We start from the raw sequence: 19,382 nt of genomic DNA, 5'->3' as shown, positions 1-19,382 counted from the left end.
TTTAGAGAAACTAAGAGTGTGTTTTGAAGTGTATTATAATTGTTACATATATTGCTCTCTTTTGAAGAAGGCTTATACAACTGACTGTGAAATAAATTAATAATAGATTTATCAAGAAAACTTGAATGTAAGTGTTTATTTGAATAACTGCTTCTGTGAAACCCTGTGTCCCAACATTACTGCTCACATTGACCCCTCTTCAGATAAGCCTGGCTGCTCAGCAACACTACCAACCTGTGTAGTTCGGACTTATACCAAAGGTTGGGTCCCTATTGCCAGGAGGTCAAGGTGTAGTGCACCCAAAGGGTACTGCATACAATCTTGCCTAACACTGGGCATTCTGAAATGTTTTAGACTTGATGTTTACTCTTCAGGGCCAGGGGTGTTTTCCAAGACTTCACTGGTGGCGCCTGAGGTTCAGAACCTCTACTAGATACTTCTGCCTATAAAAACTAGACAGCTCTTACCACTCTAGGCTCTTATCGGAACTCTGCGGAATAGAAGGGATAAGTGAAGAGCACATGAATAGAACATTTAATGAAAGCTATGGACAAATCAACATCCGCCCAATTGGAGAAAGGGTGAAGGAAGGACCCAGAATTGTACAGTGGTTGCATGAAAGACCACACAAGGAAATACCTTACCGTAGGTGTTGAAGTTCTTGCCGGTAAGAGGCTAACCCCGCTTGGTGAACTCTACTTTGGGTTGTGGCCATCTCCTTGTCCAAGATCATGGTCAGATCTGCTAGGTTCACTTGTTCCTCCAGACTGAAATCTAGGCTCTGCAAACAATCATTTAAAAAAGCACACTAAGATAAGAGGCTAAATGGCAAAATCAATAGCTGTAATCAGATGCCAGTCATCGTGGAGACCCAAATCATTTTCATATAGTCTAGGGATGATGATGCAAGAGTGCATGAAGAATATACATGGCTATTTCACCCCGTATTATTCTGCCATTACAGACATAGTTGGATATGTGCAATGATATGCATGCAAGAGTTCAGAAGTCAGCAGAGAACTAATGAGTCCATAGATTAGTCCCTGCTTTGGATTCTTCCCAATATAGAAGCACATAATCCCTGTCTCCGGTAAATAAATCATAATATTGTGTGGCATCTTCTACAATCCTCTTCTTGCTATCCTGCAAATACAGAAATTACCATGCGTTCCACACAGCAATCTTTTTTCATGTAGGCCACATCATACTCTCATGCCAACTCTGTACACCCTTATCCCCTGTTATCTTTAGCACATTCCTTGTTTTCCTGAAAACCACTGCTCCCTTTGCTAGGGGCACGCCACAAAGCTAGTCACCACAAACCATTTGAAATCACGGCCGCAGTCCGGGCCACGGATCTAAACGTCTGGTAAGGCTCTCCCAAACCTGTAAGATTTCTTTGGAGTCCTCCAGACCTTCTTGTTCCCAGATGGTGATAATTTGTTCTGGATTCACAAAGCCAGTTCCGTCATCGATGCTGGAAAAGAGATGCAGACCGCCACAGCTGGACAACAACGATGGTGTGCGCCCGCTTTCTTCCAAAGCCTGAATGGAATGAACAACAATAAAAAGTGTATGAGGTACTCTGCCCAACCCACATGCAACATCTCTGTAGAACGAGCATACACACACGCAGTTGTACACCAGGTGCTAATCTCTGCGCAGTGACAGTTCTGAAGTAGCACAGGGGAGGAGGCAGTTTCGAGTGTCTTTAATAAGGTCCAGTTTATATTGGGGTCCTGTAAGAGGAATACTTTGGCTTGGAATATGCTCAGTTAGCACCTGTAGGGATCTTTCATGGTCTCCATCCAAGTCCATGAGGATCTCACAGCGTAAGAGGGCTGATCCGTCAATAAAAAACTTCAGTACTCAATGTGTGATCCTTATGAAGGCTGAGGGTTTGCCTTATAGCTTGGGAAAGCCTTAGGACAGCTTTTGAGTGAAATGATGGAAGGGCATTCCGGGCCTTGGTCACATGGGGGATTAATGGGTTCAGCTCCATGGTTAACATTAACACTGAGGCAGCATGGCAGCTTCATTTTTTCCAACTATATCAGGATCGTAATTTAGTACATGGTGTAGTGTGGGTCATGGTCAGCTACCCGACGATGTCAAGAATGGATGGGGGCCCTCTCGGCCGGGAGTCCTACCACAGAGATTCCCAGACCCAGTCTTGCCCCAAAAGTTGGCTGTGGGAGTTGGGAGCTCCCCCGTCCCTACCCACTCTCTTTGTGCCTCCCTACATGACACAAGTACCACCTTATCTTGCCCCCATACCTGTTCTGCATGATGCCAGTCAGCCTTTTTTCCCCCCTTAGGGAACTACATTTCCCAGGAGACCCGGTATTGGAATAACAAGCAAAGGGCCCGACCCGGAAGAGAAATAGCAACAGTGCTCCAGGCAGCGGAACAATCCTTTCACTGCACTGTCAACTACAGGAGCCCATATGAACAGCACTCCAACAAAGATGACACCCAGAAGCCAACAATGGAGCACACTAGCGAGCGGTGCAATGCGCTCCGACAAAAGGACAATAATGTTACCCATGACAGGACTGCAGAGCAGTACGGTTTTAAATCGGGGAAATTCAACACGCCCGAAAACCCACATATGAACTGGGACACAGGCTAGTTGTTACAGCGGGCTGCCATACAGAGACCTGGCAGACCTGTGCATTGAAAGGTGGGGCAGGGCTCAAAATCCCTTTTAGGTCTTCACTCAACTGTAACAACTCCCAGGGGAGGAAACCAAGACAATGGCTGGCCCAGGAAACCAGGTGACAGAGATAGCCAATGGAGAGGGGAAGTGGAGGTTACAAGGAATGGCAAGAAGCAGGAAGATGTGGGTTATTTAGGCGAGAGGTGAGGCAGAAGGAGGACCAAGAGGCCAGACAGATGAAGGACGGTGGAGATGAGCAAGGGTGGGGGGAGGGACTGAGGGGATTGCTGATATGTGCAAGGTTAAGTACTGGTTGGTGAGAGAAAGTGGTACCTGGTTGTCGGTGTGCCTGAATTGTGTGAGTGAGATTAAAAGAGTAGGAAGTGTATGGCAAGAGGAATGAAAGAATGATGAATGGAGAAGGTGGGCGTGGAGTAGTAAAGTTGAGAAGGGGGTAAAAATAGAGTGGAGAGTGGTAGAGTTGAGATGGGGAGTATTAGAGTGGAGGAGGGAGTATTAGTGGAGAGGAGAGTAGCAGTGGAGGTGCTTAATTTGTAAGAAAAAAAGTGTCATGGCCCAAATATGTTCTAGAACGTTTGTGACACTGCAGACAGGCAGTTCACCACCATTGCTGCCACCACCCACAGCTGCACCCCACAGTGTTGACACATTTGAGGTTAAACTACAGCTCGCACCTGCTCATTGGGGTTGATGGATGCTCTGGCTATCCTAACTTCATAATCAATCTGAGTCTGAGACAATAAGTGCCGGGGCTCAGAAATAAGTGCCAGGGCTGGGCCCTGGCAAACATCTCCACAGATTAAGCACTGGGAGTAGTAGAGTACAGGAGCAGGTGGTTGGAGTGTGGGAACGAGAGAGTAATAGAGGTGTGAATCATTGTAGGAGAGGGAAATATCGGAGAGCAGGGTAGACGGTAAAGAGAACGAGAGCGAGGAATACCAGAGGTCGAGTGAGAAGTGAGAGAGAGACTGTGTTCTTAAAACCACTTCCTGCTTATGAATAGTGACAAACTGCTCCATCACTGACAAGGCTTGAAATCTTCTGATAGGCATTATGGCTATCAAGAATGCAACCTTATAAGTGAGGTCTTTAAATGATGCTCTATGTATTGGTTCAAAAGGGGACCTCATGAGCCTTTTTAGTACTGTATTAAGATCCCAGCCAGGTGGCGAAGACTGAGAGATTGATGGGCATATGAGCTTGACCCCCTCCAAAACACCTTAATAACATTAACTTTCGACTAATAGACCTTATGTTGTGAAGTCATGTATGCTGCCACCGCTGCAAGGTGAACTTTAACAGAATTGTAAACCAATCCAGAGTCAAGTAAGTACAGCAGATTTGGGACTATATATGCTGGAGTACAGGCAATCAGGTTGACGCTTGATTATGAAAACCAGAAGGCAAACCCTTTGCATTTATTGTAGTAGCAGTGTCTGGTGTGGGGCTTTCTAGCTTTTTTGAAGATATTCATGCATCTTTCACACATTGTGGGCAATCGCTATGACTTTAGGGGTCTTGCTGCTAAATTACATCTTTGCGAGTCTGATTATCAGGAGAAACATTTTCATAGTACTAGCCTTGTTCTTGTTGTCCCCAAAGGAATATATTCCTTTTGGTGAATCAGTGCCAAATTATTTGAGCCAGTATCGACAGGGGTCTGTATTGACTAGCACGTTTAAGCCCTGAATTTGGCTCTGGAAAGAGTGTATTGCCATCTCTATAGCTAAAGGTTCTAACAAAATGATGTGTTCCTTTGCCTTTTGCTGTGAAAATGCGTCCAGCGTGGTTGGTTTATGACAATGGGCATCTCCCATTCCAACTGAGACGAATCTGGAGTGATGGCTACTTATACTGGCGGGATGTCGAAAAGGACTGCCCTTTACCATGTGTGTGTCTGTCCGCTGCTGTAGAACATTTACCACATTTTGGGACACCATCACTAAATCGTCCTAGACACTTGAAACTGGTCTTTGACCCACTGCTGTAGCTGGTGCATGTTTAGGTGTGCTAGAGGCAAGATGTAAATACATGAAGCCCTCATCCCCAAAAGCTTCATTACCTTTTGGGGCCTTTATCTGTGCTCCGACTTGATAACAAGGCTATTTGTACTATTAAGGCCTACACATTTTCTTGAGAGGGCTGGACTATTGTGTGTTGTGTCTAGAATTGCCCTATGGAGGTTTTTGATTTAAAAAAGGTACCATCTTTATTTTGTCTTGCTGATTGAAAATCCTAGCTGGTGGAGTAAATCCACAGTCTTGAGCATTGGGTAAGCAAAGTGCTTCCACTTCCCCAGTTATAAATTAGTTGTCTAGATAATACCCCAAAATCTGTTAATCTAGTACTGGCCTTTTTGTCTCGTTTTTTTTTGGACCAGGAAATACAGGGAGTAAATGTCCATGTTTACTTGAGAAGTAAATGGTCTATGGCATTCTATGTTAGAAGTGATTCGGCTTCTTGCAGGAGCTGCAGATGTTTGCGCGGCAGTCTCCTTTTTGCAGGGATTGGTTGGAAGTTCAATGCAGAGGTACTCTGTCTTTCCTGTCCTTCCCCCAGAAGCTCACTGTGTCCCAAGCTCTGGTTCTCTCTAGGATGGACTAATGTAACAGCCTCGTTCTAAATCTACCTGCCTTTACTCTCCACCCTCTGCAACTCATACAAAACAGGACTGCAAGACTTGTCCTTGGCCTCAAGCCCTGGTATCGTATCTCTCCAGCTCTGAAATCTCTCCATTGGATCCCAGTGGATGCAAGTATTAAATTCAAAACCCTATGCACTGTCCACAAGGCTTTCTGGGGCCTTGGTCCAAAATAGCTTCAGCTATCCCTCCGCAAATATCTCCCCTTTCGAGCTCTTTGCTCGTCTACCTCTAGCTCCCTCAGGGTCAGCAGTTTTTCAAGAAACGAGCTGGGGGTAGATGTCGGTCTGTGACTGGGGCCTTCCTCTGGAACAGCCTCCCTGCCACTCAAACTCTAGGAGAACCATCTCCGGTTCCGGAAGCACCTCAAGACCTTCCTCTTTGCTTCTACCATCGCTCCCCCTCTTCCCAGCTGATTTGTTCCCTCTTGGCATCGTGCACCTGGCCACCCTCTGTCCACCGGGCCCAGGTACCCGCTCAACCTGCCACCCACCCGCACTGCCTCCGGGCCACCCCTTGCACTGGGGTCTGCATCTGTACCCATACAGTCCTCCCCCTTTTCCTTCCTGCACTTATCAGACCTACCCTGTCTGCTGCCTTAAACCCAGCACTTACCGCTTGCTGGCTGCACTACCACTGTTTGTTGAATCTATTATTTATTTATTAATATTTATTCTGATTCTCCTTTGCTCCGCACTTTCCACTTTGCCCCCCTTCCATCCACTTCTCCCCTACCCCCCTCCCATGCAGTTGCACGTTCTCAATGTCACTGGGCCTAGTAAGATCATTGTTTTTTTTTGTTCTCCCCTGTTCCCCTCCCTTACCTTGTCGATCTTTGAAACACTTGGTGTACGAGCACGATATAAATAAAATATCAATTCAATTCAATACCCTTCAGCCACTGTGTGCAACACCCACTTGTCGAATGTTATCCCCTCTTACGAGTGGGTGAATGAAGTTAACCTCTCACTTACTGGGAAGAAATGGCAGGGATCCTGGATCTTGTCACTCGGAGGTAGAAGATGCTCCCTCTTTGGGTCTGTCGTCCTCCTCTTTGTTTTCCTATGCAGTGTTCATGTAGTGCAGATCCGAATGTATAGGTTATTTGCTCGGGCGAAATGTACCACCCACTACTTGATGTCTGGGCTGAAGAATGCAAGTAGGGTGTGGTCTGAAAGGAACTACTAGCCACAGACCTTGTTGGTGGCCTCTGTCTGCAAATTGGCATGGGGTGCAAATAAGGGCGTCTTATTTTGACAGTTCCAAGTGGCTCATCAACTGCCTTCCCAAAAAGGACAGAATCCTGCTAGGGCTTGTCCAGGAGGGTGGCTTGAGTCTCTAGTTCAAATACAGTTCCCCTTAGCGAAGCGTGTTCTTATATGACTGCTGCCCCTGCTATCTGACGACCTGATGCTTCAGCTATATGCAGAGCATTATTGATGACCACATTAGCTGTCCATTTACCTCTTGTAGCATCTTCAGAAATGATGGATTGTAGTTCAGGTAAGATACCCTTCTCCAGGGCTTCCATGTCATCCCATTGGGATATGTTCTTTAATTGCATTGGTTATATGCACACTAAAAAGCAGCTGAAGTTGCTGCTTTAAGTCCAAAATTGTAAATTCACCTGCTCTCCTTGTCGGGTTGATACTCTAACTGGGGAGCATTTGCCTTCTTTCTAGTGGTAGTAACCACTAGTGAGTCTGGTGCCTGTTGGCACCTAATATACATTGGATCTGTTGGAGCAGGACAATCTCTTTTCGATACGCGGATTCACTGGTTTAGCTGTGACTGGTTTTGTGTCTGGGAGGATAGTTCAGGGGTAACTAGTTTGTTTTGGAAGTTAGACAACGCATAGCAACACAGGTTCGAATCTCAGGCTCGCACTTAGAAACCGGCTCCAGTATTAAGCACGTTATAAAAGAACAATTATAACAGAGAGAGAGCGCAATCCGTTTCCTCACTGATTGTGTATGGATTTACTATTTATAAAAGGAGCAAGCAGAAGCCAGGAGTCTCCACCTCGGCAGCAAGGCTGATCAATGGCTCCTGGTCATCAGTCGTCATTCATGTCTAAAGCCAACCAAAACACAATGCTAGCGCTTTGCACCTGTGAGGAGCCTTTTGTCGGAGGTGACAGCTCTAACTTGTTGCATGAAATGAATGACACTTGATACAAGAACATATATAATTTAGTTTAATGTAACCCATGATTCTCTTAATTGCATATATGCTCATCAGGCAAGCAGCAAAAACAGCGATTACAACACAACAAGCCATCAATCCTAACAATAAAACTATCAAAGAAGCTATGAACATGTTGAGTAAAAACAACAAAACAACTATTCTAGTTTAAAGGCATGCAAAGCACATATTTCTCTTGCATTCCATGGCCAGCCTAAATATAGCCTGAGCAAGCACCACTGTGCTCACGTTTACTCTCTACGAGCTCGTGTCTACTGTCGTCTTATCTCCTCGCCCTCCAGACCTTAGTGTTGCTCGTGCAGTCTGCATGCGACTGCTGACCTCGTGTGTGTTTGCCTGGCTCTTGGGATGGCCGAAATTTAATCTAACAAAAATGACAGCTAGCAGGTTGGAATGTTTCAACGTCCGTTCTTATAAGCGAACAGGTCACCTTTTCCCCTCTGTATCAGACTTACAGGCCGATTCATGTAATTCCTCACAAAAGTGTTGCACGCGGCTGGCGCACAGCGTGCCCGTGCGAATGTCTGCGCCAGCCGCGTGCGATAAAATCAATTTCCGCGCACAGCGTATTCATGGATTCTCGCCTCCAAAAGCAGACGTGGCGCAGAGTGGCGCAGCGACCCTGCAGCAGCGCCAGTTACGCCCCCAAGAACGCCCTCGCGCAATGAAAAGCCATCAAGATCGCAAAACCATCGCAAAGGGCTGCGCCAACCCTGTACCAGTTTACCGGACTGGCAAACAGCAAACGCAAAGCGGGGAACGTGTGTTACGGGTTCCGGGAACACGTGTGCGCGAGAAGTCTCACACGCGATCTGGCCTGGGTGCGTGTATTTCAGAGGTGCGCGAGAAGTTCCACACGCGATTGGCCTGGGCGTGTGTATTCCAGAGGTGCGCGAAAAGTTTCACATGTGATTGGCCTGTGCGCCTGTATTTCAGGGGTGCGCGAGAAGTTCCACAAGCGATCGGGCCTGGGGGAGCATGTGCGTGTATTTCAGGGGTGCGCGAGAAGTTCCACACGTGATTGGCCTGGGCGCGTGTATTTCAGAGGTGCGCGAGAAGTTCCACATGCGATCGGGCCTGGGGGAGCGTGTGCGTGTATTTCAGGGGTGCGCGAGAAGTTCCACACGTGATTGGCCTGGGCGCGTGTATTTCAGAGGTGCGCGAGAAGTTCCACACTTGATTGGCCTGGTCGCGTGTATTTCAGAGGTGCGCGAGAAGTTCCACACGCGATTGGCCTGGGTCCGTGTATTTCAGAGGTGCGCAAGAAGTTCCACACGCGATTGGCCTGGGCGCGTGTATTCCAGAGGTGCGCGAGAAGTTCCACACGCGATTGGCCTGTGCGCGTGTATTTCAGGGGTGCGCGAGAAGTTCCACACGCGATCGGGCCTGGGGGAGCGTGTGCGTGTATTTCAGGGGTGCGCGAGAATGTTCACACGCGATTTCAGCAGGGTACGTGTATTTCAGGGGTGCGCGAGAATTTTCACACACGATTTCAGCAGGGTACGTGTATTTCAGGGGTGCGCGAGAATTTTCACACGCGATTTCAGCAGGGTACATGTATTTCAGGGGTGCGCGAGAATTTTCACACACGATTCCAGCAGGGTACGTGTATTTCAGGGGTGCCGGGGAGTCCTACATGTGATTTGGCAGTGTGGGTCCTCCCAGGTGTCCCCTGTACACCCTCCACAGCCCCTGCAGGCAGCCCACACCACAGGGGACTACCCTGCATCCCTGGTTATGTCCCGCAGGCAGCCCACCCGACATGGGCATGCCCCCCAGCAAAGGCACATGTCTCCTTGCACTACTGATCACCAACTCATGTCCCCTTGCACCCCCACCCCCAGCATTGCGGGGCACCTGCCAGCAGGCCCCCACTCATGTCCCACTCATGTCCCCCTGCACGCCCACCCCCCAGCATTGCGGGGCACCTGCCAGCAGGCCCCCACTCATGTCCCACTCATGTCCCCCTGCACCCCCACCCCCCAGCATTGCGGGGCACCTGCCAGCAGGCCCCCACACATGTCCCCCAGCCAACATGTCATCACAATCTAGATCCCTGGCCCTTATGATCAGCCCCCAAATGCAAAACACCCACTCGAGTATTGCATCCACCCACTTAGAAATGGCAATGACATGATAGAACCCCAATAGCAAGTTTGGAAATGAACACAATGCCCTCACATACACCCAATGGGTGTCAGTGAATCTCAAAACCCATATCATGATATGCATAATACCAATGATATAATACTACACATTGAAGTTTGATGAAAAAATGTATTAAAAACAGCATAAATGGAATAAAAAATAAACAAATGACAATGGGAATCAAAAACCAAAAGCAGCATGTCCGTAAAATAATGAAAAACGACAAATCATAATCCAAAGGAAAGGTGTCCAAAGTCACAGTTCAAGAAAGTAAATCAAAGGTAAAAACAAAACCGAAAACCATTGCTCCATGGGTAAATCCAAAAAAAATAAATAAAATCCAACAGTCAACTATATACAGATAAACAAACCAGGGCCCATGATCCCAACTGAAGAAATGAAACCTACATAAAAATACTACCTAATAAAATAAAACTATATACAAAAATGTGGCCCATTGTCCAAAAGGTCCAAAATAAATAAAAAAGCAAAGGAAACCTAACACTAACTACATAACTATTTACAAGGGCAGCGGGCTAGTCCGACGGCTCACTGGTTGTTGTCATGGGCCAGGGCATCATCGAACTCCTGTTCAATGGCTTGGAGGCGGGCATGTTCCCTGGCCCCGAGGTCCCGCAGGGATAATGCAGTGTCCAGCTCCAACTCCCTGCGAAGACCCTCGAGGCACTCAGCCCGCCTCAGCGCCCTCCGCAAGGAGTTCTCCGCCCTGACCATTGTGAGCCGTTCCTCCTCTGCCCGCTGCCGCTCCGCACCTATCTGCTGGCCCAACCGCTCCCACACGGAAGCCACTCCCATTCCAGAGTTCTCCTGCCCACCGGCCGATGCCTGCACCCCTGATGTTGATGGCCCCGAGCCATGATGCCTCCCACGTCGAACTTGCCGCTGCCTCCGACGCAACTGCCTGTGCCAGCACGACGGCATCCAGGCTGATGGAAACCACCAACGCCGTTGTGCACGTGCCCTGCCCAATGATGCTGTCACATCCTCCATCTGCTGGGGTCCAGTTGCTGGTGTGTCCACCCCTGCTGGACCTCCGACTCCCGACTGTGGCAGGGATGGGATCCCCACCGAGGTGGCTGCATTGGTCGGGGCAGGTCCACATGGGGCCCTGGTGGCATCTGGGCCGGAAGATGGCATGGAGTACGACTGGCGCATAGCCTCCACAGAGGAGGAGAGGGTCGCCAGAGTACCCGACACATGTACGAGACCCCCGACCATGACTGCTCCCAACTGGGCCACGTTGGCACGGTGCTCTTTGTGATGACGTGCGTGCTCCCCCCGGGAAGCACGCACCTCATCACGAATGACAGCCGTGCGCAACGCGACACCAATCAGGACCTTCTCCATATGGCCAGGGGTCCCCTCGTCCGCAGGTGGAGGGGAGTCAGATGACATGGACATCCCCCCTACCTGCAGACGGGCCTGGGATGGGGCATCCCTGCTGGTGCATGGTGGTGCAGTCACAGTGTCAGGGACAGTGACATGCACAGGCACCTCCACGGCGACCTGTGCTGCCTCCTGCCCCTGCCCCTGGACTGCACCACTTGCACCAGCAGGGATGCTCCGATCAGGCCCCATGTGCGGCTCAGTAGCGGCCTCCTCCTCCTCTGTGGAAACCACCAACCTGGATGGCTCCACACCGTCTTCCGCCGTTGCAAGCCCCTGTGGGGGCTCACCCACCCCTTCCGCTGCAGCCGTGGGGGCATCCCCGCCGCTTAGCTCCACAGCGGCATCTCCGCCCTCTTCTTCACTTTGCGCTGTGTAGAGGGAGACATAGAACACAAGCATCAGGGTACTGTACAATGGTCCCCTAGACAGGAAGCAATAGCAGATGAGTGGCACTGTCAAAGATCACTTCCATCATGTCCCTCCACAACACATGGGTCAGTGCAGGCAAAACACATGCAGTAACAGGCATGGCACATGCTATGGACATAAGCAAACATGTCCAAGGGACTCTTGAAGCATACAATGTTGTTTTTGGACTCACATGCATCATGGGTCATGCCTATCACATGCACACACTTCAACGTACTTTCATCCATCTGGACTCGTACACCCCAGACACAGTGGATGCAAGGATAACTATGCTGCATCAGTGAATCTGAACATTGTCACAGACATGTGTCATGCATCCATGGCATCCACAAGTCACAGACACGCAGGTCAGAAACACAGACATGGACACCATACATTTACATGGCATCAGCACCCATCCCTCACCCACACCCATGTCCAGGAACAGAGACTGGCATGCTCTCATGTGTCCATTCCGCATAGGGCTCCCCATGTTACATTTCAACACATACACCAACTGTGTGCTTCACACATTACTGGTCTCACATGCATGACCATGATGTCCCTGCACACACACACACGTACATGGCCTATGTCACACATACAGGCAAGTATCAGACAACCAGCACGCTGCAACATGCCCTGTCTCACACAGCAATGCTTGGCCACTTACCGCTTGACTCCAGACGGGTCTGCCTCTCAAGGATCTGGGCATGGAGCGCTGGGCGTATGTGTTCCAGGACCTTCAGCTGGATGGTACTCATGCTGCCCCGGCCCCCCTCCACGAGGCGCCGGGCCTTTATGAGGGTCCTGGACCTGAAGTCCTCCCAGCGCTTCTTGACTTGCTTGATGTTGCAGGTTGCCACCCCCTCCGCGTTGATGGCAACCACTAAGTCGTCCCAGATCCTGTCCCGTCATTCCTTGTCGGCGCGTGGTGATCCGAAGAGGGCATCATAATGCCCCAGGACAAGCTCCACCAGGACACCAACTTCCTTCTGACTGAAGCTGGTGGCCCTCTGCCCCTCTGGCTGGGGGTCGCCAGTGGTCTCTGATGGTGTTTGCCCCGACATGGTGACCCCCGAGGCAGGCGTGGGTGGGAACTGGGTCCTGGGGCTGGGCTGTGGAGCGATGGTATCCCAGTCGGGAGTGTTCTGTTCCAGCAGGGGTGGACACAGCAACTGGACCCCTGCAGATGGCTGATGTGCAGGCACCAAATGGCAGGGCACAGTGGCAGCAGGCAGGCAGGCAGCAGCAGATGGCTCGTGGGAGGCTGCTCAGGGCTCTGGGGGGGCAGTAATTCGGCCTTTTGGGCAGGAGCATGTGCTTACGCGTGGCCAGCTTGATACGGAGTGATTTGGCACGTGAAAATTCTGCATGTCAGCGTGTGAATCGAGGAAAGGCCCTTAGCGCGTATGCGTGTCTGTGACGTATCGCGCACGGGCGTTGCTTTTCGTGGGGTGCGGTGCGTGTGTTTTGCAGGCGTTGGGGTTCACACGCTATTACTTCACAGCGGGTGGGTGTTGGCTAAGCGTTCTTCTACACGCAAGGCAGACGGTGAGTGGTACCCTGCTCCCCCAGGCCCGATCGCATGTAAAACCACCCGCGAGCCCCTGAAATACACGTACCCTGCTCCCCCAGGCCTGGTCGCGTGTAAAAACACCCGCGAGCCCATGAAATACACGTACCCCGCTCCCCCAGGCCCGGTCGCGTGTAAAAACACCCGCAAGCCCCTGAAATACACGTACCCCGCTCCCCCAGGCCCGGTCGCGTGTAAAAACACCCGTGAGCCCCTGAAATACATGTACCCCGCTCCCCCAGGGCCGGACGCGTGTACAAACACCCGCAAGCCACTGAAATACACGCACACGCTCCCCCAGGCTGATCGCGTGTGAAAACACCCACAAGCCCCTGAAATACATGCGCCCAGGCCATTCGCGTGTGAAACTTCTCGCGCACCCCTGAAATACATGCGCCCAGGCCAATCGCGTGTGGAACTTCTTGCGCACCTCTGAAATACACGCGCCCAGGCCAATCGTGTGTGGAACTTCTCGCGCACCTCTGACATACACGCGCCCAGGCCAATCGCGTGTGAAACTTCTCGCGCACCTCTGGAATACACGCACACGCTCCACCAGGCCCGATCGCGTGTGAAACTTCTCGCGCACCTCTGAGATACACGCACAAGCTCCTCCAGACCCGAACGCGTGTGGGCCTTCTCTGGCGCACATTTTTTTCCTGCGCAGGGACGCTACCGCCTGCTTTCGTGTGGCGGACATATATGGGCCTGTGCGCGTCGTTGGCCGTGCGCTGTTTTTCCCTATTCGATTCCATGAATACGTGTTGCAGGTGAGCGTGTGGGCGTTCTGCGCACTTGCCTCCTGTACTTCCCCCGTGACGCCCACATTTTCACGAGTTGTTCCCCATTCTGCGTGTGACGCCCCGTGTTACGCCTACTTTTGTTATGTGCGCCGCGCTATGTGCGAATTCGCTGTGGCCTTATCGCACGGCGTTCGATGACCTGTGCGCCAGCGTGCGCCGCGCACTTTTTCAGCGCACATCCCACATTTTGCGCGTGCACGGACTTCCATGAATTGATGTGCGATGTTTTCTGTGCGATAATCGCCCTTGCACTGCGATTTTCACTATTTCACTGCGAATCGCACGTTTTCGCACGCGTGCGCTGTTTTTTCGGCGCACATTAATTCCATGAATCGGCCTGTTAGTATCTTTGTAACTTGAACTTTGCAACGGTTCGCTCAAGCGGTTTTGAAAAAAAGGGGGTTACACAATTTGTCTTTCTGCTCACTTCTTGAGAGACTTCCTCTACTTCAGCTTCCTTTGCGCCACCTTTTCGACACTATAGCTAAAAGCAGTAGTTAGGGATTTCTTTAACTTACACTTTCGAACTGCAATGTCTGTGGCCTTAGAAAAATCTGTTAAACAAAGGTTTAGGCTTTGCCTTCTGCTCGGCTCAGAGGAAACCGCTTCCCTGGTCACTTTCTCAATTTGTTCCAGTAAGTGAACAGAAAACAAGGTAATAAGATATCATGTTGGTTGAGGCCTGTGCCTTTTGCTTTCCTGCTCGACCTCGTGTAGATGTACATTGTAATTACCGAGCTTTGCAAACTCATCTGGGCCATGGACATTCTAATGCATTGTTCTGATGGCAATTTGTATGCACCATATGACAAACGTATGCCTCATGCGCATTGTGGAGTCTGTTACTTTCTTAAACACATTGTTTGATGACGTCATTATGGACGACGTCATAATCATAAGAACAGGCATCATACGAAGCTAGTCTCATCATCCGACATCTGTGCCTCCATGCCAAACCTTTCAGCAGCTCTTTTAATGAGGGATGTATACTGATAATTAACTGTGATTAGAGATGAAGTAACCAGAAGACAGTTCTCATCCTGGGTGTGCATGAATACTCCCTTGGATCCATATAATGCCCCCACACACAGAGTTTGATCATCTTCCTTATCGTGGTACAGATCTTACGAGTAAGCATAGGTGTCAGTTAGGTTTTCTTTGGGCTGTGATTCAACATGCTGAACGCCTCTCTTCTGAGAATTCCGCTTATGTCCTTCCATGAATGAAACATTTTATTTATGGGAACATTAAAATCCACTGCAGACAAATGCTTTCGGGGTCAAACCGCAGTAGGAGGGATATCTTCTCCATCACCTACCTAGTATTGCTCCTTTGATTGGAAAAACTCCACTAACCCCTTCTTCTGCATAGCAGAGGATAATGAGGGTGTTGCATCTGTGTATGTTCTATGTTCCTGTAATGGGCTGTACAGACTATTGGCTTGGTGTTGTCTTTTAGGAAGAACCTTTGTTTGAGCAGGCAGGTGGGTTGAATGTAGAGTTTTCCAGAGCCAACTGGCCTTTTGTGTTCGGTTTGACTCCTTGCGGTTAAGTGCCTTTGGAGCAGCTGCTTTCCAGTTACCCTTTATGTTTTGGGCAATATGAGTGTGCAGCCATTTGGTCACCAGGTGCTTTCTCAATGAATTGCTCTGAGGGCGAGTCTTCGGAGCTGGGGTCTGGCTGAGAGGCCTCGGCTGCTGGCGCCTCCAATCTGGTTGTCCCAGGTTGGGTAGGCCACAGTCAGTCAATTCCTCGTCATTGAGAGTCTGCACTGTGGTGCTGGCCTCACCCTGTGTGGGTTTGCCCGCATGGCGGAACAGTGCATAACAAATGATATTAAATGGGAAGGGAAGAGAGGCATTCTCTAGGCCTCGAGTAAATGTGTAAACCCCCCCACCCCCCCACCCCATTCTCCCTCCTGGGCACATCAAGTTTTAAGAATTTCGTCGACATCTCCAGCTTTGTTAGGCTTTGATTGCCCAGACATTGTTTTATAGCAGTGCCGAATGACACAACGATATACTACTTGAAGTCGTGGTCAGCATTAAAAAAAAAAAACAATCTGATGACGCCGACGTATAGGGTAGAGATAGTGTGATTGGAACGTCCTGGTCGATGACCCGATTTCAAATTTTAAAAACAGGATGTAATACTTGCTGTCAACCCCTAGACAGTGGCCTATGCAAAGAATGTGAATATGCATTATTCTGTACAGTGTATTTTGATATTTTGCTTGTGTGGGCATAAATGTATCTTGATACCAGTCCACTCCCCTTCTGAGATTGAAGGCAGGCAGCTCTTCTACATTATCATTTAGAGTATTTTGGAATAACTTGGTGGATGCCTCATGCACAAACTACTGGGCTGCCCTTCTGATTCCATACGTTTTGGTGAACCCTTGTGTGCAAAGACACCATTCGTTGGCGATTGTTTGACCTGGAATCCCTAGTTGCTACAGCCTACCAAGAAGAAGCAATTCAGTAAATAAAAACGAAATACAGAAAAGGTTTACTTTCAATGCTGCTATTTGAATCCTTGTTTAACACCACCAAGCTTCCTCAGCAGATTGGATTTTCTTACTGCTTGTTTTAAGTATGGAGAGCAAATGTTTCAAACGAGTCCCATCACCATGGAGCTATTAACCTAATTAGCTGAACACCTCTGGACATAAGGGGTGCAGGGGGAGTATAGAAACTATGTTATTTCCGCTCAATTTCCCTGAAAGAGCATAAATAAGCCTGTTAGGGAGAATTCTCAGAAATGTACTAATTTCCTTTTACCTTAGACACCCCCAGCTCTTTTTGCTGGACTTTAGAACTTTTGATTTTTATCCTGAAGAGAGTGAGATCCTTTTCCCCACTCTCTCATGTATTTTTGTTTGATTTGAACTCTGTGTTTCTTTTGGTTTTGGAGTCTGACAAACTCCATAGGCATCACCTTTTTATATTGTGACAGACATATGTAAATCTCAAGAAAGACCTTTCCAGCAAGAAATGGCAAAAAAAAAGACGACCGGGCCATTCTAACAAAATAGGTACCCATGGGTGTTTTACTGCAGCTGCGAACGCAGCCCGCGGGTAAAAAACACAATGGTAGTAAAAAGTAAACCACTGCCACCAGCCATTAATTGTAGAAAGGGTAACATAAAAAGTTTACATAAGAAACTAGAAAAAGGGGATACTAAGTAACCCCTCCAGCACCCTATGGTAAGATAGTGTATGCTGGGTCTAGAACGTTACAAATTGTAAGTAAAGTCAATTTCACTTCACTGCTCTTGGAAACAATAGTTTATCCAAGAGAAGGTATTTAAACCTTTGGGAAATCAAAGAGACTTCAATGTGCCACTGCACTGAAGGTGCTGTGTGTCACAATGCAAAGATGATGCCTATGGAGTGTGTCAGACACCAAAACCAAAAGAAACACAGTGTTATATCACAGAAAAATACATGAGAGAGTGGGAACAATGTCTCAATCTCTACAGGTTAAAAATTAAAAAGTCCTAGAGTCCAGCAAAAGTTCTTGGGGTCTCCAAGGTTGAGAGGAATTAGCACATTTATGAGAATTCTCCCTAACAACTGGAAAGTCCCAGTGCTAGTGGAACAGACCATCCAGGAGGTCCCACACCCAATAAGGGAAACAGTCAAGATAAAAGGCAAAGGCCTGTTTTTATTAACAATCCATATAAAACAAGGACGGCAATACACCCCCAAGTCTGCAAAGCTCTCAAAAGTCGCAGTACAAAACAATGAGTTATAAACAAGAAACGCATCATAACTGACGCAATACCACAATCTTCGTTGCCAAAACCTACGGTGCCTGGCGTTTGGTTGGCCAAATTGTCTACATATCCAAAGTCTAAGGGTTAGTCTTTTCATTGGAAATAACTATCTGATGGCCCCACCTTAGACCATCCCTAAATTGATGAAGGCAAAAAAGACAATCTTAGCAACAAGTAATTGGCTAATGCAACAGGTACAGGGCGGCATTGCATTGGGGTTTTCATTGGTTGGCATCTTACCGACCAACCTTGAACTTGGCTGGTGGTCAGCGCATGAGCAGAAATAGTGCTAGGGAAAGGGACATCAAGGAACTGCGTCTTCCAAGTAAATAAGAAATCATCCCCGATTTCCTAGGCCACATGCCAGAGTATCTAGCTTGGAACTTGGCCTTGTTCTGCGCCTCTCGTTCTGGGACTATGGGGAGTGGGCGTAGGTGTATTTGTCGGGAGTTTAATGAATGGACACTGTCCTCCAATCATAGGTCATGTGTGAGGAAACCACGCTTTGAATTAGTCTGCTTGGCTTTTATTAGAATTTTAGCTCATATTAATATGGATGTCTTTATTCTCTCTTGCCAATGGAGACTTGTTTGAGCAATTCCTCTTTCAGTATTAAGCTTCTAATTAATGGGCATCTGGCTTTCAAAGGTTTATTCTTTTACCTAATCTAAGAAGAGCGTGCCAAATGCTTGGGAATTATTATCTTCTGTTCGCTCCGAGGCATCCAAACCTCCCCTTTCGCAGTAACCTTGGAGAGCGCTGTGCAGTCGTTGTCTGGCTTGTATCATTCTTTATTTTCAACTAATTCAGCTAGCCAAATTTCCTTGCAGCTTCAAGGCTTCTCATTCACTCTAACGTAGCTTCGCCATCCATTGTATTCAAAATGGCTCCTAGTTAAGTTGCATTTCTACGTTTAGCAAACTTTATATGCATCTTGTTTGTCTTGCGCTTCAACGTATACATTTATTATGCTAGGTTACTCATATTTATATGGTGCAGGTAATGTTCTTCATGTCTTAATATAAGTTTGACCCAGTGTCTGCGTTTCTTCATTGTGAGTGCGTATTTGCTTCATGTCTGTTGTATCTATGCGTGTCCGTTTGGCAGTGACGTCACTTGCTCTTGCCATCTTCAGTGACAGCATGTTCATTTCTTCTTGTGTTTGCAGATTTCTCCCTTTTATTGTTCCAGGATAAGGTCGGTATGGTTGTCTTGGTGAATAGCAGCTCTCGCACTTACGGTATAGAGGCGGGCACGGGACAGATGCCATACATGACGTACTCCTTTAATTTCTACGTTATAGAGACCAGGGAGGTGCAGACACCATCAATGACTTATTCATCTGCCTCTCGACAGTGGTCCTACGGCTTCTTTTTCCCAAAATGATCCCATATAGAAGATCAATGCATCCTGCAATTTCTGGTCCAAACCGGAGGGCCGGGGGACACTTCCTCGTGATAATTTGGACGCAGGAGAATTAATGTCAGGCCACCACAGCAGCAGTCAAATTTCACTAAAATACCAGTAATGTGGGCCTTCTTTCAAATTCCTTTTCGTGTGTGTGCTGTGTATGCTAATCAATTCCAGCAATTTTAACTATTGACCAAAACACAAATACAGGGACACCCATGTGGATTTAAAGCTTCGCACCCCACAGATACAAATAACCTTCAGGTTTAGATTTCCCACTCACATCACTGTTTCGCTGTAATGAACAGAGGCCATTTTCACCAA

The 19,382-nt window shown here is 48.4% G+C and overlaps 1 protein-coding gene across 6 annotated transcripts in view; it reads right to left on the bottom strand.

Moving 5' to 3' along the window:
* NINL (ninein like) overlaps window positions 1-19,382 on the bottom strand; it is a 1,017,292-nt gene that overhangs the window by 520,184 nt on the left and 477,726 nt on the right. For all 6 annotated transcript variants that reach the window (XM_069607820.1, XM_069607817.1, XM_069607819.1 and 3 more), the window contains 2 exons: window positions 1,387-1,545; window positions 645-781 (listed from right to left, as the gene is read on the bottom strand). In XM_069607820.1, the coding sequence (XP_069463921.1) occupies window positions 645-781; window positions 1,387-1,545 (296 nt within the window). The remainder of the gene's footprint in view (window positions 1-644; window positions 782-1,386; window positions 1,546-19,382) is intronic.

The sequence above is a fragment of the Ambystoma mexicanum genome, chromosome 4q (genome assembly GCF_040938575.1).
Source record: "Ambystoma mexicanum isolate Mex_15411 chromosome 4q, UKY_AmexF1_1, whole genome shotgun sequence".
NCBI classification, from domain to species: domain Eukaryota; kingdom Metazoa; phylum Chordata; class Amphibia; order Caudata; family Ambystomatidae; genus Ambystoma; species Ambystoma mexicanum.
Note: the sequence above shows the minus strand (reverse complement) of the source record. Positions and strands in the feature narration are given on the sequence as shown.